At 56.1% G+C, this 25,537-nt stretch overlaps 1 protein-coding gene across 2 annotated transcripts in view; it reads left to right on the forward strand.

Moving 5' to 3' along the window:
• Positions 1-25,537, forward strand: part of PPFIA4 (PTPRF interacting protein alpha 4) — a 49,723-nt gene that overhangs the window by 16,212 nt on the left and 7,974 nt on the right. The window contains exons 4-27 of one of the 2 annotated variants that reach the window (XM_044377729.3): positions 6-170; positions 482-556; positions 781-870; positions 1,443-1,634; positions 1,941-2,087; positions 2,368-2,502; positions 4,343-4,426; positions 4,693-4,824; positions 5,100-5,162; positions 5,817-5,908; positions 7,857-7,965; positions 9,511-9,719; positions 11,386-11,626; positions 12,066-12,101; positions 12,318-12,451; positions 12,746-12,912; positions 14,985-15,078; positions 15,593-15,674; positions 16,260-16,460; positions 17,156-17,218; positions 17,846-17,872; positions 19,825-20,000; positions 23,860-23,957; positions 24,639-24,814. In XM_044377729.3, coding sequence (XP_044233664.1) covers positions 6-170; positions 482-556; positions 781-870; positions 1,443-1,634; positions 1,941-2,087; positions 2,368-2,502; positions 4,343-4,426; positions 4,693-4,824; positions 5,100-5,162; positions 5,817-5,908; positions 7,857-7,965; positions 9,511-9,719; positions 11,386-11,626; positions 12,066-12,101; positions 12,318-12,451; positions 12,746-12,912; positions 14,985-15,078; positions 15,593-15,674; positions 16,260-16,460; positions 17,156-17,218; positions 17,846-17,872; positions 19,825-20,000; positions 23,860-23,957; positions 24,639-24,814 — 2,988 coding nt within the window. Of the gene's footprint in view, positions 1-5; positions 171-481; positions 557-780; positions 871-1,442; positions 1,635-1,940; positions 2,088-2,367; positions 2,503-4,342; positions 4,427-4,692; positions 4,825-5,099; positions 5,163-5,816; positions 5,909-7,856; positions 7,966-9,510; positions 9,720-11,385; positions 11,627-12,065; positions 12,102-12,317; positions 12,452-12,745; positions 12,913-14,984; positions 15,079-15,592; positions 15,675-16,259; positions 16,461-17,155; positions 17,219-17,845; positions 17,873-19,824; positions 20,320-23,859; positions 23,958-24,638; positions 24,815-25,537 lie in introns of those variants that run through there. The other variant, XM_057315455.1, reaches the window with a different exon arrangement.

Raw genomic sequence — 25,537 nt, forward strand, 5'->3', positions numbered from 1 at the left:
GCCAGTTGCTTCTGGAACATCTGGAGTGCCTGGTGTCCCGCCACGAGCGGTCGCTGCGGATGACTGTGGTGAAGCGCCAGGCCCAGTCGCCTTCGGGGGTCTCCAGTGAGGTGGAGGTGCTGAAGGCCCTCAAGTCGCTGTTTGAGCACCACAAGGCCCTGGATGAGAAGGTAGCCGGCCTGGCCCGCCGCCGGGCCCACCCCACCATCCAGCCTCGCCTCCCCGGAGCCTCCGTGTGTCCTTCGTCTGCAATTTCTGCACCCCGTGTTGAGGGGAAACTGCCCTCTAGCTTCTCAACTGGCCCCTCCTCCCAGCGGCCTAATTTCCAGGTCCCCCTGTTAGGTTCCCTCTCAGAGATGTGCCTCTTGGCAGGTCCCTCTCTTTGCCTCATGCCCAATGCTGGTAGGTCAAGCCCAGGCTCCTGCAGCCTGAGTCCTGTGGGGTCCCTGTGTCTTCCTCCATCTCTCCTTGCCTCGAGCAGGTGCGGGAGCGGCTCCGAGCGGCCCTGGAGCGAGTTACCACCTTGGAAGAGCAACTGGCAGGGGCCCACCAGCAGGTGAGCTGCCCGTCCACCCTCCGCCGGCCGACGGCAGCTCCTAGTAGCCGAGGCGGGTTCACGGCTTTGCCCCACTCTGTTCCGCATTGGATTTCTTCCGCGGTCATGGCTGGAGACCACTAGCCAACGCGAGGCTGGGACGAGGCAGGGGACTCAGAAGGGTCTGGAATACACAGGAATTTCTCCTCTCTTTGACTCACTGCCCTGGGGTCTGTGCCTTACAGGTGTCTGCCCTGCAGCAGGGGGCAGGGGTTCGGGATGGAGTGGCAGAGGAGGAGGGGACGGTGGAGCTGGGACCAAAGCGCCTGTGGAAGGTAGGTCATGGGGAACTGCATGGCAGGGGCAGGGCGGCCCCCAGACGGGGCGTGAGGGCCCCGCCCTGAATTTGTTCAGGAGAGCAAATTCTGGAATGAAATTTGGGGCTTTTTCCAATATTCCCATGTCTCTTTCCTTCTTCCCCCCACCCCACCTGTGAAGAAATCAATAGATTTTGTGTGCGTACCGCTGCTAGGCACATAATACGTTGTCCCCTCGAATCGTTAGGCGCCATCTGCCTTGTGTGTCAGCGTCAGGCAAGATCCCTTCTCTCTCCCTGAGCCTTTGTTCCCCTAGTCATACCCCTTCCTGGGTTACAAGATTCTGAGACAGCAGGTAAAACTAGAAACTACTGTTTTTCAAAAGAAACGCAGGAGAGCAAGGGTGTTTTGTTTGGTCACTGTCTGGAGTGAGCTCCTGGGGCCCAGAGGAAGGATGGTGGAGCTGGAGGTGTGCACTGAGATTGGAGGCAGAGCTGTGATGTGCTCTGGGGGTGCCGTCCCTGGGGTGGGCCAGGGGAGCGGGCTGCCCTGGGCCCCGATGACTGACGGATGGCTCACTGTCCCTGGAGGATGACACGGGCCGGGTAGAGGAGCTGCAGGAGCTCCTGGAGAAGCAGAACTTTGAGTTGAGCCAGGCTCGGGAGCGACTGGTCACCCTGACGGCAACAGTGACCGAGCTTGAGGAGGACCTGGGCACGGCCCGCCGGGACCTCATCAAGTCGGAGGAGCTGAGCAGCAAGCATCAGCGGGACCTCCGGGAGGTGAGCTAGGGCCCCGGCCTGCCCCCATCTGGCTGCAGCGTGCGGGCATTCAGCACTCCGGAGGGCAGCTGCTAGGATGCCCTAGGTGTAGAGGGAGGGCCAGGCCCGGCCTGGGGAGTTTAAGACTGAACGTTGGGTGGGGTCCACTGTGGGGAGGAGTAGCGGGAGGGCTGGGTCAAGGTCCTAAACCGGCAGGGAGGCATGGGGAGAATACAGGCAGCCAGGCATTGGTGGGGAGGTGCAGGCAGGATGGGGGCAGGGAGAAGCTAATGCCCTTCCTTCCCGTCCCCTCCTCTCCCGCCCTAGGCTCTGGCCCAGAAGGAAGACATGGAGGAGAGAATCACAACACTCGAGAAGCGCTACCTGGCTGCACAGCGCGAGGCCACCTCCATCCATGACCTCAATGACAAACTGGAGAATGAGCTGGCCAATAAGGAGTCCTTGCACCGCCAGGTAACTTTTCCCACTGGTGTGGGGGCAGGAGTTGTACTTGACCCTGGAGGTCCTGATGATGGTGCTGGAACCTTCCCTCCATGGCCCAGGAGCCCCCGGGGGGAGGGGGAGGGTCCTGCAGGTCACCTTGGGAAAAGGAAGCCATGCCTGGTGGGCAGCCAAGAACCAGGTTGTCCTTTGCTCCTCTGGCCTGTCACCTGCTCTCTCCTGAGGCGGGGCCAGGGGCTGGGGGAGGCTTCGGGGCTCCCGGTTGACTCTTCGCTGCCCCCCATGGTGCCAGTGTGAGGAGAAGGCCCGGCACCTGCAGGAGCTGCTGGAGGTGGCAGAGCAGAAGCTGCAGCAGACAATGCGCAAGGCCGAGACGCTGCCGGAGGTGGAGGCTGAGCTGGCTCAGAGGATTGCAGCCCTCACCAAGGCGAGTGGGCCCGGGGCCCGGGGATCTGCCTGTTTCCGCTTGCCGAGCTCTTATGAGCCAGGCAGTGAGTGCAGAGAGTGGGAGGCGTGCAGGGCTGGGAGCCAGGGAACTGCCTCTCACTGCAGGACTCCGGGAAGCACAGCGTCCGTGTCTGTCTGTAGGAAAAGTAATCCCTGCCCTCATCACCCCTCAGGGGAGGGACAGTCCCTGAGAAGGGCTGCAGAAGTCCATGGAGAAGCAGATGAGACTGTGCCAGTGCAACGTGTTTCCATGATCATTTACTCTGTTGTGTTCATACTAGCGTTTGCTGGGGCCTGGAGTGGAAAAATTAGGACTTTCACCTCTGGAAAGATGAAATCCGAGAAGAGATCTGATCAAAGTTGGGGGGGCAGTGGGAGTGTAGGCTGAGCCTACCTTTCTTTATCAAAGGGAAGCATTCTGGATCTAGGGACCAACTCTGGTTGCTTGAAGGCTGCAGCTTTAGGATTGAGAAAAGGGACTAGATTTGTACCTGATGGATAGCTTTATGGAGGAATAATTTCTAAGAGGTAGGCAGGCTGAGATCATCGTCGGATCTGAAAGAGCTGGGGGAATGCACGGACGTAGACATGCGGTGGGCTCATCTAGAGAATTTAGGAGTGTTTGCAGCAGGTTGGGTGCTTTCAGGGGGTCCTCACTTGGTGTCACCATAGCTTCCCTCCCCCCAACCCGCGGAGAGAAGGAAATCGGCATTGAGTAAGCAGCAGGCCCCGGAGGCTCTGGACGACGGAGGCTGGCGGCTGTGCCAGTGTGGCAGGTGGGGGGCTCTGTGGCTGGAGCCTCCAGCCTGGCTGCCGCTCGGTCAATCCAGGACCAAGTCTGCTTCTGCCACCGACTGGTTCCGTGACCTGAGAAAAGACCCCCCCTCCCTAATCAGGCATTCGTGCCATTGTCTCTTTGATCATATCATCACCTCTGTGATGACAGGGTTGGACTTGGCGGTGGCTAAGGTCTTTCTAGCTCCGAGGGCTGACGTGCAGCAGAGGGAGCCACGTGTGGGATGCTGAGCCGTCAGCTCTCATAGCTCCCCAAACTGACAGGAAGGGATGGGCTAAAGTGATTCGTATGTTCAAATGAGTCATAGTAGGGGGGCTATGAGGAGGGATTCCCTGACTGTAAGATGTGTGATAGTCTGGAATAGCTTGTCGGCGGAGACACAGGGTCTCCGTCCCTGGAGAGGCACGAGTGGAAGGGAGCCCACTCTGTCTGGGCTGGTAATAACCATGGCTGGCATTTGCTGCGTGTCTGTTGTGTCCTAAGCGTTTGCCATGGATTATCTCATGTAGTCCTCACAACGGTCCAATGGGCATAGGTGTTGTTATTCTCCATATTTTACAGTTGAGGAAACTCAGGCACATGGAGGTCCAATAACTTGCCCAACATCACACCTGGGAAGAGAGGGAGCCGGGATTTGAACCCAGGCTGCCTGGCTTGCATTCATGTTAAGTGCATGTCCATCTAACCTGGAGGCGTAGAGGACATTTATGGTAGCTCATGCTTTCAAGTGGAGTTTTTTCTGGAAGTGTGGAGCCCACCGAGCTGCCAGCTCCAGGATGTTTTAAGGCAGGCCCTGAGCAGGAAGAAGGGGGTGGGGGACCACCTGGCAGGGAGTAGAGAGTGCTTGGGAAGAAGGGCAGGGGTGGCGGCAGTTCTGCTTCCGGGTGAGAGGCTGAGGGCTGGGCTTTATTGGCACTGAGGCCCTGAACCCCGAAGAGCCCCCTGGCCCAGGGTGCGTGGGATGCGGGGCCTGAGCAGGAGGGCAGGGGATCTACGGGCCGCACTGACCCGTGCCCGCCTCCAGGCTGAAGAAAGGCACGGCAGCATTGAGGAGCACCTGCGGCAGCTGGAGGGGCAGCTGGAGGAGAAGAACCAGGAGCTGGCGAGGGTGAGGGCACCGGGCTGGGCTCTCGGGCCCCCTCCTTGTCCCCAGGGCAGCCTCCCAGGATGGCGTGTGGACAGGCCTGAGAAGAGTGGGAGCTGGGAGGGGCCTGGCCAGAGACCGAGCCAGAGAGGGGCCACAGGAGGTGGTCCGGGGAGCTGGAGAGAGGGGCTCCTGGAGGACGGACGAGGAAGGGACAGGTGAGGGGGGTGGAACCAGGTGGGAATGGGTGGCCCTGGGGTGACCTGGGACCAGGTGTGCTGGCTCTGCAGGTGCGCCAGCGGGAGAAGATGAACGAGGACCACAACAAGCGGCTGTCAGACACCGTGGACCGGCTGCTCAGCGAGTCCAACGAGCGCCTGCAGCTGCACCTCAAGGAGCGGATGGCAGCCTTGGAGGAGAAGGTGCGGTGGGTGGGGGCCTGGGTGGGGGTGGGGGCTGCCGGAGGGGGCGGGGCGAGGGTGAGGGGACGAGCCGGGTTGCGAGAGAGATTAGTCAGGGGCCGGGCGTGTCTGGGACGCAGACCTGGGGGGACAGACTTGGGGAGCCTGGAGAAGGGAGGAGCAGGAGGGGCGAGGAGGGGTGAGGAGGGGCGGGCTGGCCTGGAGAGGTGGGGCAGGGAGGGGACGGAGTGGAAGAAACCAGGGCGGGGTCCCCAGCTGCCGGCTGTTCTCCCCAGAACACGTTGATCCAGGAGCTGGAGAGCTCCCAACGGCAGATCGAGGAGCAGCACCGTCACAAGGTACCCAGCAGCCGCCAGCCCCGCCAGCCCGGGAGGGCCGGGCCTGCGGTGAGGAGGGGGCACGCCCGTGCTTCTCGCGGCTGCGCTGATACCCAGCACCACGCCAGTCTGTGTACAGACGTGATTTCGCTGATCCTCGCTAGAGCCCTCACGGTGGATGCGTCACCACCCAAAGTAAAGAAGAAACGGAGGCCATAAGCATAGGGCGTAGGGCGGGCAGCAGAGGCAGGGCCCAGGGGAAGATTTGGTGGGGCCTCAAAGCAGGTGACGCAGGAGTCTGGTGATTCCGCGAGGACGTCACTGGCCCTGGCTCAGCCATGTCTGTGAGGTCTGGGCGGGTGCCCCACGCCCCTCTGCTGCCCAGCCTCCATTGCCATGGTGGTGAGGGCTCAGCAGGCCTAGTCCGGTAGAATCCTGACCGAGACAGACCCTCTCCTGGCCCTGCGCCTCTGCCTGCCCGCTGCCGACCCTTCTGCTCACTTTCCAGTTGGATCTCTTCTCTTGGTATCATCTGTGGGCCTGGACGGGGGTCCCTGGCTTTGGACTTTGCAGTACATTCTTCTGCTTCTCCCCAACTCTGCTGTCCTCTTTGTCCCTCTCTCCCCTCTCCGCCCCTCCCTGGCCCCACCCCCACCCCGGGTCTGCCTGGCACAGGGCCGCCTGTCTGAAGAGATTGAGAAGCTGCGCCAAGAGGTGGACCAGCTGAAGGGTCGAGGGGGGCCGTTTGTGGATGGCGTCCACTCCAGGTACTGGAGCGCGGGAGGCTGGGCGTGCTGGGATGGGGTCCTAGATGGACCCTGAGGAAGGAGACTTCCTCCCGCCAAAAGACCGCCCAGGACCTCAGGGTCCTCCTCCTATTCAGGGTGGGACACTGAGGCTCCCAGAACTTGGTCAAAGTCACCTAGCTCACTTGGGCAGTGTAGAAGGAGCACCTGTCCCCTGAGGGACAAGTAAAGAGAGGCAAGTAAAGACAGGGTGCTCCTTCCCCAGTGCCGTGGGACACAGGCCCCGCTTCCTGCTTCCCTGACAGAGGACGTGCCCTGGAGAGGGGTCTGCTGAGTTACATGCTCACCTGTGTCCCACAGACTTGCCCATGGAGAGTGTCTGGTTCAGTCTAGGTCCTTGGAGACACCATCTTTAGGGCTCCGGAGGACGGTTGTTGGAGAGTTAAGGACCACCTAGGTTCAGATGGCAGGCAGTGGGCAGAAAGGCAGCACGAGAGATTGAAGTAAGGCATCCAGAACTTCCACACTGTTGGAAGTTGAGATGTCATGTCATGGTTGTGACCTCCCTTTTGCTGAAAACATTGTGAGAGATGGCGAGTGGTGCTTTTCACCTAATGCTCGAATTAGGTCCATGTTTTAGGGAACTTCTGGATTTTTCTCCACATTTTGTGAAGTAACTGACATTGAACTCAGACCTCAATTCTGCTGCCACTTCTCTGCCCGGAGAGGCAGGGTGAAGATTGAGGATACTAGTAGGTGAAGCCCCTCAAGGTCCATGGCTGCTGGCTGTTTTCTCTCCAAACCAAAGTCTCACGAAAGGGAGGCTTTGAGGTTCCCTTCAGTAATGCTCTTACAATATCGGGGTAATAAGGATCAGTTTCCCCGAAGAGAGGTTACAGGAAAGGTGTCTATGCACATCTGTGTGTGGCGGGGTAGGGCTTGCATTAGGGAAAGGGACCTTGAACCTGAAGAAGAGAAGCCTGTTGGTGTCTGGGGTGGTAGAGACATAAGTACCACCTTCGAGTTCATCAGGAATTATCGTTTGGGACACGACCCATGACTCAGAGTACACCAAGCTGTTTGCCACTGCTTGCTTTCCTTAATGGTTGAGCATTCTTGGCTTTGATCGTAGAAAGACTGGACCCATCATGGAACTGGGACTGAGTTGGAGGAGAGAAGAGGGGGATAAGCAGAAACTCCCCTTTCCCCTCAGCTACCTTAGCCATTGTAGGCTTGTCCTGTTCCTCTGCCCTGGGCCCCTCAAGGGTTCCAAACTGGGAAGGCATCATAGGGAAGAAGTGTCACTAGGGAAGGCTTCCAGACATTCCAGAGCATCATTACTGGGATTCTAAAATCTCCGAGTTGGAATAAACCCCGGGGGCCTCTAAGTGGTTTTTCTAGCCCATGTCTCTGGAGTGTCAGGGCCTCCTGAAGCTTCCTGGGGAAAGGGAGTCTGCCTGGGTTGAATTTCAGCCAGGAACTCAGTCCAGATTATGGGGAAACCCAAGGAAAGTTGCTGGGGAGAAGATGAAGAAACAAAGACCCTCGGGATTAAAAGGACCTTGAGGGACCCTCCCTTGCAAAGTCCCTCAGTGCCAGGAGCTCTCTGGCACCATTCTTGGATGGCCTGAGCGCCGCTGCTTGAATACCTCTCTGATGGAGAGCTCAGCTCTTTTAAAGCCACCAGTTGCATCATAAACCAAATCTTACCGTTCGAAGGTGCTTCTTATATTAAATGGAAAGCCGCTTCCTAGAATGTTCTCCCCTGGATCATTCTGATCCCTGGGGCACCAGAGAATAAATCGAATCTCTTGTTTACACGGCAGCCCTTAAACCATTTACAGTAGCTTTCTGCCAGCTAAGACTTCTCTTTGCCAAGCCAAAGATCCCTTAACTCTTTGGGCCCCAGTGGGTGGGAGCTGGGCCCTCAGTCCTCAGGGCTGGTCTTCTCTGCCCTGAACCACTCAAGGTCGCACACGGGCAGCGCAGCGGACGTGCGGCTCTCCCTGAGCACAACCACCCACGCGCCCTCAGGCCTGCACCGCCGCTACTCAGCACTGCGGGAGGAGTCTGCCAAGGTGAGGGATGGAGGGGTGAGTGTGGAGGGGTCTCCCCAGGGAGTGTGGGGTCAGTTCGGCCGCGTGCCTGGCTCCAGTTTCACAGACGGCTGGCGTGTGGTGCAAATCCTCCCCCTCCCGTCCCCCCTGTGTGGACAACAGCTGCAGCCCTGGGGTTGGGGCCATTGTTAGCTGCGACAGCTGTGCCCCCTCGCCTTGGCCTCCTGGTGGGCAAGTGGTCGGGGCTGGCGGGCGGCCAGCCAGTCCCTGAGGCCCTACTGAAGCGTGTGCACGTGCGCCTGGGGGTGTAGGCGTGTGTTTCTGGTGGTCAGAGTGGGAGACGCAGGGGTGAGATGGGATTGGACAGCTTCCTAGAACAAAAGCTGTGGTTTATGGGGGAGATGAGGGAGGGTTGGCAGGGTTAAGTGGCCCTGGAGATGGCACCTGAAGTTTTCTGAGAAGCAGCTTTGCATTCCTGCTGAGACTGCCTGGGGGGCTAGAAGGGGCAGCGGAAAAGAAAGGGGCAGAAAAGGACTGACCTTGTCTTTTATTCCGTCCTAGCCCTGTAACTGTTAAGCATGCTCTGCCCTGAACCCAGGCCTTCTGCATGCTCTAAAGCACTACAAGACATGGGTAGAGAAGGAGGGAACTCCTAGTCTGACGCGGAGGCTTCATCTCTGCCCTTAGGAAAGCCCTCGTCTGATGGGGTCACAGTCTGAAGGCATCTCTTTCTCCCCTCACCCTTTTCTCTTGCTGTTGATAAGAACACAGCAGGTGCCCAGGAACTGGAAAAGAGCCCTAACGGGAACTTGAGGGTCTGGGTCCTAGAGGATGGGGTTAGAGCACCTCTCTATCCCTGGCCCTCCTGCTCTTCTGGCTTGCTCAGCCCACTTCTGTTTTCTTTCCTCTTCTGGGCCTTTGTCTGCTGGAGAGATTTGTAGGGTGACTTCTGGGACCACCACCGCTCAGGGTTGGCTACAGGGTCCTGTGATGTGCTGAAACTCTGGGAGACACGAGACAGACAGGACTGCTTGGCTTCTCTTGTCCCCTGGATCTAGTTACTCTGAGAGTTTGTATTCAGAGAAAGGGATAGCCTTTATATAGTGCTTACTTTGTGCCAGATGCCATGCTAAGTGCTTTCCATGCATGCCCTCACTCTGTTCTCACGATTACCTACAACGTAGGTAGGTACTATTACCATCCCCGTTTTACAGATGAAGAAACTGAGGCACAGCGAGGTTAAACAACTTTACTACCGTTGCACAGCTAACAATCAGGTTTCAAAGCAAGGCAGTCTCTCTCCGGAATCTGTTCCTAGCCACTCTGCTCCCTGGCTCCTTGAACTGGGGCAGCATTTCTTAGACTCTAATGGGCTAATAAATCACCTGGGAAACTGGTTAAAATGCAGATTTGGAATCATTAGGTCTGGAATGGGGCCTGACATCTTGCGCTTCTAACGTCTGGCACCGCCACGAGCTGCCAGTGCTGCTGGGATTGGTGGGGAGGGTCCCGCTCCTCGGCTGCCTGGTGTGTCTTACTACTGCTCTTCTCCCCTCCTTTGCTAAGGACTGGGAGCCCTCTCCACTGCCTGGGGTGCTGGCCCCCACAGCCGCCCCTGCCTTTGACAGTGACCCCGAGATCTCTGACGTGGATGAGGATGAGCCAGGGGGTCTGGTGGGCTCTGTGGATGTTGTCTCCCCCAGCGGCCACTCGGATGCCCAGACTCTGGCCATGATGCTGCAGGAACAGCTGGATGCCATCAACGAGGAGATCAGGTTCGGGCAGGGGCAGAGGGCCTGGGAGGTGCCTTGAAGGAGAGGGGCCCCTTTAGGTTCGGGCACTACAGGACAAATTCCACGTGTGTCTGCTTGCCTTTTCTCGCGGCACCTCTGAGTGCTCAGTCTAGGGATTCTGTGCGGGGCATCTGGCTCCATACCGGACGGAGAGGGGTGAGACCTCAGCCTGATGTCTCGGGCTTCATTTCCTCTCCTGGGACTGGGGAGGCTGTGTTCCCGCAGCTCCTGCAGCGGAGACCGGAGCTCCCCCTGACTCAGGGGGAGAACTTCGTAAATGCTCCTGTCAGTCTTACCGCAGTCTGTGGGGGGAGGCAGCATTATTTCCATTGTCCAGACAAAGGAACAGAAACCAGAGAGGTTAAGGAATTTGCCCGAAGCCACACAGTAAGTGGCAGGGTCAGGATTCAAACTCAGGTCTGCACTCAATGTATTGTAGCATTCCTTCCATCCCTAATGAGGCATGACGCAGAAACCAATGGCAGGGAAAGCGATCAAGACCTGTACTTTACCCTGCCTTTGTAGGTTTACAAATGTTTATGACCAGCGGCAAGGAAAACCTGAGCCAGAATACATCAGAGCTTTGCAGGGCTATAGGGGGCATCTGGTTCCATGGTTCCCATACTTTTGGATTTTACAGACCAGTTAGAAAGGAAACGTATTTCTCTCTCTCTCTTTTTTTTTTTTTAAAGATTTTATTTATTTATTTGACAGAGATAGAGATAGCCAGCGAGAGAGGGAACACAAGCAGGGGGAGTGGGAGAGGAAGAAGCAGGCTCATAGCAGAGGAGCCTGATGTGGGGCTCGATCCCATAATGCCAGGATCATGCCCTGAGCCGAAGGCAGACGCTCAACCGCTGTGCCACCCAGGCACCCCCACACACACACAGGAGAGAAGGGTATTAACATAGGGCTGCCAACTTTTATTCTGCAAAGGAAAACATGAAAGGTAACTACTGTCTCCTATCATAACTGTTCTAGAAAAGAAAGGGCATTTTAACAGCCCTCACATTGGAAAGACATATTCTCAGAGAAAAGACAAGTCCGGCTCCTAATGGACAGTTGGCCTTGTCACATCAGCACATGCGTGTGTGCGCCTGAGTGTGAGGGTGCATACACACGTGCCTCTCTGAGCTCCCCGCCCCCCAGAATTATCATGGGTTTTCTCATTTTTCTGTGGAACAGGGAAAACTCCATCAGGGGTCAACGTCAGTTAAAGGACCTGGGTTTGGGGACTGCTGATTTGGACCCCTCTTGACTTTGGGCAGAGGGGGAAAACGAGGCCCGGGAGTCTGACTCCAGGTGGCCCGCGTAGTCAGTGGTAGGTCCAGAGTTCTGCCTTCCAGGATGGTTCGTCTCCCACTGACTAAATGCCTCCTTTCCCAGCAACTGCTTTTGCTGAGCTGGGGAGTTCTGTTACATGAAATCAGCTAACAAGACAGAGAGAGAAATGTTTCTGAGCTGCAGTGGGAAGACCGAGCTGTGTCCGCGAGGCCTTGCACGTCCCATCGAGGCCAGAAGCAGTGCGGGGTCCCCCTGGGCATTGCCTGCTGCCTGGGGTCCCGGGGTGGGGAGAGTGGTGCCGGCACCCGCCTCCTGCTGGGCCTTGCTGGGGCCAACATAAGGTCTGGTTTTGCCTCCCTCCCAGGATGATCCAGGAAGAGAAGGAGTCCACGGAGCTGCGTGCTGAGGAGATCGAGACTCGTGTGACCAGTGGCAGCATGGAGGCCCTCAACCTGACCCAGCTGCGCAAACGCGGTTCCATCCCCACCTCTCTGACGGCCCTGTCCCTGGCCAGTGCGTCGCCTCCACTCAGCGGCCGCTCCACGCCTAAGCTTACCTCCCGCAGTGCTGCCCAGGACCTGGACCGAATGGGGGTCATGACCCTGGTGAGAGTCTTGGGGCAGTTGATGAACGGCCCTCGTCAGCTCTGGGCTCCGCTTTGGGGGCTGGCTGAGGGTTGCTGCGAAGGCTTGGGAGGGCTCACTCTTCCTCAGCTGGGCCTGGCATCCTCTTCCCAGCACGTCAGGCCTCCAACAAGCCCTTCTGGGATTGGCAAGGGCCTGTCATGTCTTCCTCAACCCTCTCTCTTGAATAAGCACGGCATGCTTAAGAAACTCACCTCCTGCCCCTACCTCTCCCTGTCTTCCAGAGGTAGCCCTGACTTCTTTTTCCAGGCCAGCATTTTTTCTGCTGTGGTATTCTCTCCAGGCCTCCAATGTGAGGCACTGAATCCTATCTTCTCCTAAGACCACCGGGCTCCCCTTGGGGTTGACTTTTGGGCATCTGGAGGGTGACTCTGAGCTCACCCTTCACTCTCTCTTCCAGCCCAGTGACTTAAGAAAGCATAGGAGGAAGCTGCTGGTGAGTGCTGCCCAATGACCCAGGTACTAACGGGTGAATCCTCCCAGGCCCTTCCCTTTTGGCTTCTCTTCCCTGGGCCCTTGAGTTGGAGTCTGGGCTCAGAGACACCCCCAGGCTTCCCACTGCATTTCTCCGAACTCCTGTGCCTCATCTGGGCTGGGTAGGCAGGCCCCAGATCTCTCCCTCTATCCCCTGACGGCTCCACTGTCTGTTCAGTCGCCAGTGTCTCGGGAAGAGAACCGAGAGGATAAAGCCACCATAAAATGTGAGACTTCTCCTCCTTCCTCACCCAGGACGCTGCGGCTAGAGAAGCTTGGCCATCCAGCCCTGAGCCAGGAAGAAGGCAAAAGGTAAGTGGCACAGGCCCCACCTTGAGTCCCTCTACCTCCAACGTCATCTCATCCCTCCCCCGCCTCTGGAGGGACAGAGTCTCACCTGTCTGGGTGTCTGAACATGTCACTTCTCTGAAACACCGTCAGGGAAGGACATTCCCATGCCTCCTTTGGTCACCGGCTCTGATCATACCCCTCCCCCCCACCTCTGACACTTACTGTAAGTTCTTCCTGAGGTCTCACTTCCAGGTGTCCTGTTATAATGAAAGCATGTTTCTTTTCATTCCACCCCCGCCGGCTGTCATCCCGTAGTGCTTTGGAGGATCAAGGCAGCAACCCGAGCAGCAGCAACAGCAGCCAGGACTCCTTGCACAAGGGCGCCAAGCGCAAGGGCATCAAGTCGTCCATCGGCCGCCTGTTTGGGAAGAAGGAGAAGGGCCGGCTAATCCAGCTGAGCCGGGATGGAGCCACGGGCCATGGTGTCTGTCCATTTCCTAGCGAATGGGTGCAAGTAGAGGGCCCAGAGCAGGAGGGAGTCCTGGGATCCAGCCTTCCCCGCCTGCCTCCCAGGGGCCAGTGGGTGGAAGCCATAGTCAGGCCGATTTTGGCTCCGGAGAGGAGAGGCAGTGGTTCTGGGTTAAAGCTGTGGCACAGTGCCACGGGCTGTCTCAGGTGCCACGGGCTCCCGCCACGAGGAGCGTCAGGCTGCAGGTGGGTGGTGATTCACTTAGAATCCTGTGGAAGCGACTCCTGTACCGAGCAAGAGGTTGGCCCTCTGAGGTTTCTTGCAGTTTCGAGGTTTTTCTGAGGTACCGTGCTCCGGACCTTCAGGAGGAATCTCTGGGTTCTTTCTGGAGGAGAGTCAGTTCTTGATTAGAACTTATTTCTAGCACATCTGGCCTCCGGGACGCAGCATACCATAATGCCTATTGATGGCTTCATAGATAGTATATTCGTGTAAATGCTTGGGCTGCAGTAGCATTACCACTGCTGTGTGTGCTTGGCACCTGGTGGGCACGCAATAAATGTCAGCCGTGTTCATCCTCCTTCCCCCATTCCTGCTTTCCTTTCCTTCCTCCCCTCCCTTCCTCCTCTTTCCCTCATCTATTCAGCCATTTGTTCAACAGACATTTATTGAGTAACTACTGTATACAAGGTGTGTGTTGGGTGTTGGAACAATAGGTCATTCCCTCAAGGAGCTCAGTGTCTCAGGGAAAGGAAAAAAAAATAGAGATGATTCCGGAACAGTAATGATAGCAACATGCTTCAGGTGTTTCTGGAACGCAGAACTCAGTCATGGAGTGTTAGGGATGCCAGCAGTGGCTTCCTCTGCCAGGCAGCAGCTGGGCTGAAGCCGGAAGGCTAAGTAAGAAATAGCCAAACCAAGAAGAGTTGTGCGTGAGGGGCCTGAGGATCTGGGAGAGGCAGGCTCTGGATGCAGGAGCTCTGTATGCAGTGAGTCTATTCAGAGTGGGGGAGAAAGAGGGTGGGAGGCGTGGAGGAGGTGGCTGTGGACCCGAGGCTGGGGTCAGCTCAGAAGGGCCTTGAGAAATTCTCCCCAGGCAGCGGGAGCCTTGACAACCGGTGCAGGGGGGAGGGCCTGATCAACGGGAAGAAAGGAACCTTTGAACCCAAAGGCATAATTAGACCTTCTGCACCTCGGAGAAGGTGTGAATCAGAAGCTAGCTAGCCAAGTGAGGAGGAGGAGGGAAGGCAGGCACCTCTCGCCTGGGTGGGGAATGAGGAGCAGCCCCCTGCCCCCAGCCCCCAGCCCCCAGCGGTGCAGGGAGTGGTGGAGCTGGCACAGATGGGGCTGGGAGGGAGCTGAGAAGGTCTGGTCTGTGGAAGAGGTATTCTGTGGGAAGGATTTTCTACGCTCCCTGCACCACAGTGGCGCCTAACCCCAAGACAGCATCTCACCTCGTTTTCTGGAATGCCCACACCTACTGCCAGCTGCATGGTGCCGAGTGACCGGAACTTAATGAGTTCTAAGATGTGGCGCCGCCATGAACTCCTATGGGGGTCTGGCGTCCGTTCAGGAGACCCTTAAGAGAAGACGACCGGGTTGGGAATGTTTCCTCGTGTGGTTCGTGCGCGTGTGCTCCCTGAGAAAGAGGCCGAGGCCATGTCTCTCGGTGTGCCCATCTTTGCACCCCAGCTGGGTCAGGGTAACCCTCTCTGGCCCAGGGCCCACTCACATCTGGCTCTCCAGGTTTCCTTTGCACCTTGGTTTGGAGGACAGCTATGTTCTGTCTAGGACTCTGCTGCTGGACGGGTAGGACAACCTCGGTCCATCTGGTTGGAAAATGCTTCCAGGGCTGAGGCTCCCCGGGGGAGACTCTCTGGGCTGGGTGACCGGTTTGATGCTGCTGTGGGGCCGCCTGGATGTAGGGACAATGAGCCGAGGTTCCAGGAAGAGTGGACGGTCTCATCAGGCCTCCTGGGTTGTTAAACACTGTGGAGCCTCCTGTGGGCCTGCTCTCCAATCCTTGTCCAGGCGAAGGGAGGAGAAGGAGAGGGCCTGGCTCACATGCTGTCTCTTCCCTTCTAGTTCTGCTAACAGACTCCGAGCTTGGTCTGCAGGAGCCCATGGTGCCTGCCAAGCTGGGGACCCAGGCAGAGAAGGACCGGCGGCTGAAGAAGAAGTAAGAGCCACAGGCCAGGCTCTGCCAGGGGTCCACCCAACCCCTCGTCCACTGTCCTTCCCTTGGCCTGCCGTGGGACTGCACGTTTCTAGGTGCCATGGGAATGAGCTCAGGCAGCCAGCGCTGGAGCAAGGCCCTTTCTGAACTGAGTTGGCCTGGTCTGCCTAGGCACAGCAGGGACTGAGAGGTGGTTCTTGAGATGACCCAAGAGAGAAGGAGGCTGGGGGGCTGTGAGAAGGTGACCCAGGACCTATGGGTCTCTGGCAGAGCAGACTGAAATGTCTATGGGTCAGGCCATGTGCAAACAAAGTCAGAGACCCTTGCCCTCTGGGGATGGAGAGGAGTCCTGCCCCATGTCTTGGCATCATACCGCTTCAGGCACGGAGTAGGGGTGGCAGTCCAGTGGTGGGGAGTCGGGTTGTGGGAGTCCCACTTAGCACAGTCCATGGTCCCAGGAGTAAGCAGGGTTGGGAGAAAAGGAGACTAGTGAGTCTATTGTTCCTCTTCCCATAAGACACCAGCTGCTTGAAGATGCCCGCAGAAAAGGAATGCCTTTTGCCCAGTGGGATGGCCCTACTGTGGTCTCCTGGCTGGAGGTAAGCCTAGGCAAAGGCAGTCTACTCAGGGGACTGGTGGGAAGGATGTGCAGGGTGGGATGTGCAGGGTGGGATGAGGGTAGGTAGAGGGGTAGTGTCCCTGGAACTTTCCCAGCCTGTTTCTCTCCTGCCAAGTACACGCGTGGCATGCCTAGCATTTAGCCCCGCTCCCTTCCCCAGCAAATGCATGTACCAGTTACTGTGGAGGGCAGAACTGATGTTACTTACTGCTGATGCCTCACGGGTAGCTTGGTTTGGGTGAGGGGAACTAAGCATCACCGAGCCATAAGGCTTTCACAGGCAATTTGACACCCCCGGTAGGCTATCCCCAGGAGCTAATCACCCATGTGATGTTGGGAAAATCCCCTCACATCCTCAGGCCTTAGATTTTCCTTCTGTAAAATGGGAAAGCGAGGCATTTGGTGGTTGTCATCTCTATATTTCTGAATTCTTCTGCTCTGCGTTTGCTCTTTTGAGACCATGCATGAGGCCTGGCCCTTGCTCGTTGATATTGTCAAGCTCTTGGCGGCGAGGCCCAGATCTTGGGGAAGGGGCTGAACTTACCTCCTGTGCCCGTATCTGCAGCTCTGGGTGGGGATGCCTGCCTGGTACGTGGCAGCCTGCCGGGCCAACGTCAAGAGCGGTGCCATCATGTCGGCCCTGTCGGACACAGAGATCCAGCGTGAGATCGGCATCAGCAACGCCCTGCACCGGCTCAAGCTCCGGCTGGCCATCCAGGAGATGGTGTCGCTGACCAGCCCCTCCGCCCCGCCCACCTCCAGGACTGTGAGTGCCCTCTCCCTCACCCACGACATTTTCCGAAGTCCTGGAATAGTATTTGCAGTTTTCCATTGGTCTTTGGGAAGATGGTAGTGTGGATTCCTGCCCCTTCCAGTCCCTCAAAGGGCTCCACCTGCTCTCCAGGAGGGGCTGACATTGATTCCAGGAGGACTCTAGAAGCCTCGTTTCCTGCCTTCACATACCACCAGTGCGCCCCATCTCCCTATCCCTACACTGCCAACAATGGCAGATCTCCGGGCAGAGTTTCCAAGGACAGGGCTTCTGGGGGTTCTCTGTTGTTGCCAGACTCTGCGAGGCGAGGAGTAGGGCATTTGTGACTTCTGTCCTCATCCTCCAACCTCTCCATCAGAATGTAGACTAGTCCATGGACCCTCTGGGTAAAATCTTTCACTGCCATCCATCTCTTTGATGGGGATCAGCCCATGTTCCAGATCTGCACCATTCATTCATACTCATTCAGGAAACATTTGTTGAGCATTTCTAGGTGCCAGGCACTGTGCTGAGCAGTGCGCCTACAGTGATACGGGGAGCTGCTCAGAGCACAGTATGCAGGGCTTGGGGCTGGGCCTTTGGGAGGACTCGGGGGAAGGGATGTTTGTCCTTGTCCTTGGGGTTCTCAGCCTCAAGGGAATCTTGGGGACCCACACGCAGGACCAGCTAGGTTTCCTCTGTGCCTACAGTCTTCCGGGAATGTCTGGGTCACCCATGAAGAGATGGAAACTCTGGCAACACCCACTAAAACAGTGAGTCTGGCCCTGGGTCTTGGGCCTGGGGTTGGGACTGATGACCCCCATGAGGATGAGGGGAAGGTGGTGGGAAGTCAGAGGGGGTTGCAGTCGGTCTAATATGAGATTGGTATCCCTGATGTGTTGGGTTCTGTTCTCAGGATGGTGGGTTGGTGGGAAAGGAGTGGGAACGAGGACAGTCTGTGTGTGCTGGGGGATCCGTCTCAGGGGGTCCCGAGCTCACCCTAGGCCACTGGTGTGCTGCAGTGGAGAAGAGCTGGCCTTGGGAGTGGGGAGTACTTTGCCCTGCTCTGGGCCTGAAGCCATGGAGTCCTTGCCCTTGTGCTTGAGGCTTGGTGGCGGACCAGGGTATGGGAGAGCCTGGCCCCTTGGGGGGCTCCCAGCCAAGCCTGCGAGGTGTGGGAGTGTGTTTTTGCCACACACACATGTGCTCCCCCCTCAGTGCAAACACAGACACACGCACCAGCCTTGTGTTCTCTCTTGACCATCCCAACAAGCTCTCCCTAGTCACCCTCCCAGCCACTGGGGTGTCTGCTCCCTCTGCTTGATGGGGCCTGGGGTGGGTGCTTCCAGGTTTCTTGACTTTGCCTGTTTCCCCTGACACGCTGCACTCGTTCCTGCTAGGACAGTGAGGAGGGCAGCTGGGCTCAGGTAAGACCCCCTGCTCTGTCTAGAACCACCTCTCAGGAGTTCGGGACAGTATTTTCCCAATGGGCTCTCTGTCCAACAGGACTTCCTGTCTATTTATGTTCCTCTATTTATGTTCCTCAGTCTATTTATGTTCCTCTTCCCATGAAAAGCCCTGGATGGGTTTTCTCCTCCCATTGAAGCCCCCTTCCTCCTCATTCCCCTCTAGCTACTTGTTCTGGTTTCTCAGGATGGCAGATGGGGAGCCCTAGAGGGCTGTGCCCCCAGCACACCTACCTCCCCCTCTCTTCCCAGTAATAATGAGACTGAGATTGGTATGAATCCTCTTCCTCACCCCATCCCTCTCAGGGGTCACCCCTGGTGAGCTGGGCAAAGACCTTTTACTCATTCACTTAGTGGGCAAATATTTATTGCACAGCTCCTAGGTATCAGGCCTTTCTAGGCTCTCTGGATACAGAAGTGGACAAACTAAGCACTCTCCCTTATATTCTAGGGGCGAGACAGGCAGTAAACACGTAAACACATCCATGACCGCTATGTCATGTGGCTCTAAGTGCCGTGGAGCCGCACTGTGGGTTCTTCTAGGGAAACCCAACCAGGTCCCAGACAGATTAGTCATAGTATTTTTACACAGTGAAAGCTTCAGCAGAGGAAATGGATGAAATTTAGAAATATTAAGTGCAAAATCTAAGCCCAAAAGATTCATAAAATTTTATACTAAAACTCAAAAACAAGAAAACTTAATATTTTTTAGAGGACTACACATTGGTGATTCTAAAAACTGTAAAAACATCTTTTCCAGCAAGGGCCTGATAGCACACTCAGCATAACGGTTACCTGTGGAGGGGCAGCAGGGGATGGGACGGGGAAGGCGAGCGTGGGGCCGACACAGCCATGGGATGGCGTGGTTGGTGTCCATCGACGTTAACTTCCTCTTCGTGCTTAATAACAAACCTATGCCACATTTATTTTAATATGTATAATGATTTTGTTTTAAAAGATAAAATCAGTGCTTCAGTCTAAAAAAAATGAAGTAGGGTAAGGAACCAGAGTGACAGAGGGGTGCTGTTTCTACAGTGTTTCTAAGGATAGGTGGCCAGAGAAGTCCCTGCTGTTGGCAGGAGGTGACAACAGAGCGGGTGGAGGGGTGGGAGGGGTGCGTAGGGGGGATGGCCAGGGGTACGCGGAGTGGGGTGGCCGGAAGTGTGGGGGGGCAGGTGGGGGAGTGCACGTAGGGGAGTGCAGCCGGGGTTGTGCGTAGGGGGGTCAGGCGGGGGGGGGGGGGGAGTCCACGTAGGGGGGTGCGACGAAGGGTATGTGTGTATGGAAGTGCAGGTGGAGGGTGTGAGTAGCGGGGTGCGGCGGGGGGGGCTGCGTGAGGGGGTTTGGCCGGGGGTGTGCGTAGGGTGCTAGAAAAAGCTGCAAACAGGGCCCTGTAAATTCCTGGAGTGGACGCCAGAGCTTAGAGTGCTGAGAGCTTCAGGTGCAGGCCGTCACCTGCGGCTTTTGACTTCTTCAGTCCGTCTGTAACTCTCTGAGGATGTGGGAGGCCAGTTTCCCAAGTGAGTTTTTTTTCCCCCCCACTCTGCGGTCCTCTGTAACTCGGCCTGTCCCCTGGGCTCAGTGGGCTTGAGGCCGGCGGAGAACCAGGAAGGCAGGTCGGCCACACAACACCACAAATGCATTCCTGAGTCGACAGGAAGGACTTCGTATTATCTGCTGCCTGGATAGTTGCTTCTGTTCATTAGTGTAGATAATTGATCCGTGAGTGGAACCATATCATTCTGAGATCTTAAAAAGTGCCATTTAAAACCCCCACCTCCTACCACGCCCAGCTTCTTAGTGAAACTCAGCTGCCACGGCGGATGGAGGGATGTTTCTCTCCACCGGATATGCCAGCTGCAGCCGGCTGGCCCTGCCTGCCCCCCTATGGCCGCTCTCCCTTGTTCCCGCAGACCCTGGCCTATGGGGACATGAATCACGAGTGGATCGGGAACGAATGGCTGCCCAGCCTGGGGCTCCCCCAGTACCGCAGCTACTTCATGGAGTGCCTGGTGGACGCTCGCATGCTGGACCACCTCACCAAGAAGGACCTGCGGGTGCACTTGAAGATGGTGGACAGTTTCCACCGGTGAGCAAGGCTGGAGCGCGCCGCGGGTCTCCCCCAGCCCTGGGGCTCCGTCTGCACCAATATAGGTGCCGCTGGCTGCTTGTGTGGCCCCTGTGGGCGCTAACGGGTCTCCCCCTTGCGAAAGCCGGAGCCTCGTCTCATCCAGCATTTTGGGGGAGGATTCGGCCCTCTCACCTCCAGCCCTTAAGACTCAGAAAGTCATTCTTCCTTAGCTTCACATTCTTGGAGATTTCCCTGCTAGGTCTGCATTTCGTGTCTTTGCCTTTGGGCTTGCTGAAGTTTCTCTCTTTACCCTGGGAAGCCTTAAACGGAAACCAGTGTCCCGTTTCGGTGTCTAATTCCTTCCAAGTTGAGAGGAAAGGTCTTTCTGGGCCCTTGTCCTGCCTCCATCGCAGATCTGAGCCGCTCAGCTTTGAACCCACGCCCTTCGGTACAGGATGCCATCCAAGTGTCTCCTCCCCCTTGCTGAAAAGGTCTTCTGTTCCCACGTGTCTGCCGCGGAGGTCTCCAACTGGCAGCCCGTGGGCAGAATTTGGCCCCACAATTGTGTTTTGTTTGGCTGACACGGTATTTTAAAGATTATGAATTTTGTTGCCAGTATTTAAACACTAGGAAATTTTACACAAAATTCTGGGTGTCTGGCTTCTCTTAAAAAACTTGGAAGATCTGTTGACACATTGCAGCATGGAGACAGCCAGCTGGAGCTGGTGGCGTCCCCCTCCTACGACAGGTGGGCACAGTCTCCAGATCCCGGAGCTTCACTCACTGTGTTATCTGCTTGACTGCAGGAGGCACTTGGGCTGGGGGGCAGGGTGGGTGGTCACATTCCAGGGGTCAACAGTCCTTAGGGAGGCTTTTTAACATCTAGCTTCAAATCACACAGGCTGCTGTTTGAGCCAGGTTCTTTGTCTTTTTTACCTTTAATGTCCACGGGTCGCCCTGCAGGAGATGCCCTGCAGGAGATGTATGACCCCATCTCCCATATTTTGAGTGCCACTGAGCTGGAAAGTGGCACAGCTGGCGTTCAGACCCAGGAGAATGAGAGGATAGTGTGACGAATGTTGGGGCTGGGCATGTGTAGCTTTTCAAGGTTCTCTTGGGGCTCTGCGGACGTCTCTTGGTCTCTGTGACTCATAAACCACAGAAGGTTCAATTTGGAAGGGATCTAGCTAGCTTCCCCATTTTTATGGGGGAGGAAACTGAGGCACAGGAAGGAGCATCAGGGATGGCAGCCCAGTGCACGTCTCCTGACCGGAGTCCAGCCCTGTTGCCACCACAGCGCAGAGCCTGTGATGCTGGAACTCCCTACTCTGACCTCCCTCGGCAATCCCCCACCCCTTCCCAGGGCTGAAAGGGAATCTTTTGTCTCTGTCCTGGAGGCTGCCAGGCCTGGCTGCACCTGTCCCCTCCTCAGCGATTGATAGGCTGGGGAGGGAAGGGCTACGCCCCTGCCAAGCTGGGATGTGCCTGGTTGGCAAGGGGAATCAGTCAGCTGGCCCCACCCCGCATTCTGGAGGTCCTCCTGGTGACCCTCTGCTCAGGCCCGAGGAGAGTCTCAGCCTGCACCAGATTCAGTTCCAGATTCAGTTCGAAGCCTGGAGTGTCTCAGGGTTTCTGAAGCATTTCCCTGTTGCTTACCCCAACTACATATACACCTGCTTTTATTCCACATAACATTTCACAAGCATGCCCTTATGTCTTTAAAAATTCTTTTAAATCATAATTTTTTATGGCAAAAGATATTTAAAAACCCTCCTTTTAGTGAGGAAAACAAGCCCAACAGAGACCGAGTGCCACCAGGTCACTCAGCCGGGTGGTTATGGAATGGGGCCAATATCTTTCGTTCTCGACATCGAACTCCAAGCTCTTTTCCTTGGGGCATCGTGTCCTCTCGAGCGGCTCTCCTAGAGAACCAGCTGTTTGACAGGAGAACCAGCACACACAGTGATTGGCAATGTCCTCCTGATGGTGGTACCATTGCTGCGTGCCTGGAGGCCCGGGTGCTCCAGGGGCTCGGGCGAGCCCTTCCATGCGTGATCACCTGTGATGCTCATGGCAGCCCTGCAGGGGAGGGCTGGCCTCATCTCCAGGGGCTGAGGGCCGCCAGCCTGGGAAGTGGCACAGCTGCCGTTCAGACCCGGGTTGTCTGATTTAAATTTCTGCTATGCTACGCAACAGCTTTGAAAGACCTAGGAACTGGACAGAATATGATAGCAAGTGAGATCAAAAGTAGACAGGAGGCCTTTCCAGTCAGGAGGTGTGTGTGGTCCTGCCGCCTCCAGCGGACCAAGGCTTAAACCAGTGGCTTGAGCAATGACTCGTTGCCTTGGGCCAGAAAAGAGTTCCTAGAAGTGGTGTCTGTGAGCTGTGAGGGATTGTTCTAGGAAGCAGGGCTGCCTGGGTAGAGCTGAGGGGAGAGAAGGAGGGAGCAGGCAGCATAATTTGATTTCACAAGGCAATGGCCTCAATAATAGAGTTGGGAGGGAATGTCTATTCCTGCATTTGATAGATGACAAAACCCAGAGAGGCTGAATGACAAGCAACGTTCAAGTGAAGGAAGAACGCTCTAATGAAAGGTGGGATGAGCTGTCTCGAGAGGTAGTGAGCTCCCTGTCTCAGAGGGGCTGCGCACAGGCGCTCACACTGCTCAGAAGGATGTTACACAGGGGACGCCTGCATGAGATGGGAGCTTGGACTGGTGGCCCATGGGGTCCCCTCTAACCTGCAGATTCTGTGGTTCTTGGCCTGGCTTGTTATTATTTATTGAATGCTTAATCTGCACCTGGTACTGTTTAAGTACTTTTAGTGCTTTCTATGAACCACTTCATTTCATTCATTAAGCATTTATGGTGTTTACTATGTGCCGTGCACTATTCTAGAGGTTTGAGGTGTATCAGTGAACAAAGCAAAGTTGCCCTCATGGAGTTTACATTCTAACTGGGAGAGACAGACAAGGAACTATCTATCTATCTATCTATCAATCTATCTATCTATCCATCCATCCATCTATTCATTCATCCATCTATCTATACTATATATATATTATATATAATATATATAACATACTATATATGAATTTACATATATTATATATATTATATATATATATATATATATATATATATATATACACACACACACAGTATATTAACAGATAAAAAGTGCTAGGAAAAAAATAAGACCAGGATAAGGGGGGTTGAGGGTATGGGCTGTGGTGGTGATGGTGATGTTGCAATTTAAATCAGGTGGACAAGGTGACCATTGAATTGAGAAGATGACATTTGAGCAAAGACTTAAAGGAGACAGGGGATGAGCCATGCAACAGATTGGGGGAGGAGTGTTCCAGGCAGAGGGAGCAGCTAGTACAAAGGCCCTGAGGCACATAGGCAGGCATAGTGTGCCTGCTGTGTTTGAGGAAGAACAGAGGAGTCAGTGTACAAGGGCAAATCGTGTAGCCTGTGCAGGTCATTGGAAGGACTCTGAGGGAAATAGGAATCAAGGAAATATCTGTAAGGCTCCTTCTGTAGGGTCCTATCTGTATGGGTCAGAGATCTGTAGGGTCATTCCAGTGTCTAGAGAGTGAGGGGCCGTTGCTTCATCTAGAGAACTTTCCTTCCATCAGTCAGACCCATACCCTGGCCGAGAGGGAAGACACAGGGGTGGGCAGAGGAGGGGAAGTAGCCTCGGGCTGGGTCACATGCAAGCCCTGGGAGAAGGAGAAGCATGAGTGGGCTGGGGGGCTCTTTGAGCTGGGAGATGTAGGCCTGGACGTGCTATGGCTGGTGTTGGATGTGGGGCAGAGGTGGCAGGAGCGTGGCCCCACTGAGACTCTGGCTCAGGGGGCGCGGTGTGCCTGCAGAACCAGTCTTCAGTACGGCATCATGTGTCTGAAGAGGCTGAATTATGACCGGAAGGAGCTGGAGAAAAGGCGGGAGGAAAGCCAGCACGAGATCAAGGGTAAGCTGGTCAAGCTCAGCAGGCCTCCACTAAAGGGAGGGGAGCAGCCTGGAGGGAGCAGGCCCCTACCTCACTGTTCCCTGTCCTGGGTGAGTGGCGGGGAGAGGAGGCGTTCTGTGCCTCAGGGAAGCTCCAAACCTGAGAGGGAAGACACAGCCCCAGGCTGTGTGACGAGGGAGACATAGTCCATGCTCAAAGCACGTTGCCATCCCGGTGGAGAAGAAATAGTCCCTGCCCAGTCAGCTGTAACCCCACCCCGACAGTGGCCACCAACTGGACAAATGCAGTGAATCCCCTAGGACAGTGCTAGAGACTGGCATGGGAAAGGGCTCGTGGAACTTGGTGATCGGGGTGGTATTGGGCAGAAAAGAGACAAGTCTTAGGAGACTCTTCGAAGGTGGAAAAATAAGAGGACCATTCCAGCCTGGGGGCAGGAGAGGGCCTAGGCAAGGGCCCTGGGAGGAACACCAGGAGCCTGCTGGCCTGGCCTTGAATCCTATCAGCTGGCAGGGCTGGAGGGAAGCGGGGCTGGTTCTCCAGGAGCCCAGGTGCCAGGGAGACAGAAGACAGAATGCAGGACAGACTGGTGCTCTGGGTCCAGGGAGCCCCGTTTCTGTCCCCGGAGGGGTCGTGGCCAAACCTCTTGCCTCTTCCTGCCCCTTTCCTTGTTCTGCCCTCCAGATGTGCTCGTCTGGACCAACGACCAGGTGGTTCACTGGGTCCAGTCCATTGGGCTGCGGGATTATGCAGGAAACCTGCAGGAGAGCGGCGTGCATGGTGCCCTGCTGGCCCTGGATGAGAACTTTGACCACAACACGCTGGCCCTGGTCCTCCAGATCCCCACGCAGAATACCCAGGTGGGCATCCTTGTCATCAGTCAGCCTCAATCTCAGGCCCCCCCTCTGCCCCACTCTCCAGCTCTCTCCCGCTCACACACATGGGTTTATGGATTTGTTGGGGGACTGTTTGAGGGCCTGTCTCAGAGGGGAATCACCATGTCCTCAAACCTCCAAGTGGTCCCAGTGCACAACCAAGCCGCCTAGGGAACCAGGGTCCTTCACGTAGAGAGCACACCCAGCCCAGGCCCACAATACTGCATTCATCCCCTCCCTGCCGTGGGCACCCCCTCCCTCTCCCAACCCCATCTTCACATTTGAGACTCTGCGGCTGCCTTTTCCTCACTCTGCTTTTGTGACCCGACTTTTCTTAGAGGAGAACTAGCCTTGGGGTCTGAGGGGATCAGAGAGCCCCCTGTCTCCTTTGTCTCCCATCCTAAGGATCTGCTCCTGGGCTCCCAGGCTTGAGAAAACTAAATATACCAAATAACACAGCCCAGAGCCTCTCCGTGCCAGGGCTTTGTCTCCCTGTCAACAGCTCAAAAGATGAGACATCTCCTTAAATTACATTTCATAATTACTATGGAGCTGTCATCCGAGACTATATCTAAACTCTCTTGAACCTATTTATACGTTTGGCCGTTCTAGCTTCCTGTGGGTAATGGACTCTAGGAGTACTACCTGTTGTGCAAAGAACTTCCTGATTTTATTTGTCCCCAACGTGCCCCCGTCAGGCTCCCGCTG

Source organism: Ursus arctos, unplaced genomic scaffold (genome assembly GCF_023065955.2).
Source record: "Ursus arctos isolate Adak ecotype North America unplaced genomic scaffold, UrsArc2.0 scaffold_2, whole genome shotgun sequence".
Taxonomy (NCBI): domain Eukaryota; kingdom Metazoa; phylum Chordata; class Mammalia; order Carnivora; family Ursidae; genus Ursus; species Ursus arctos.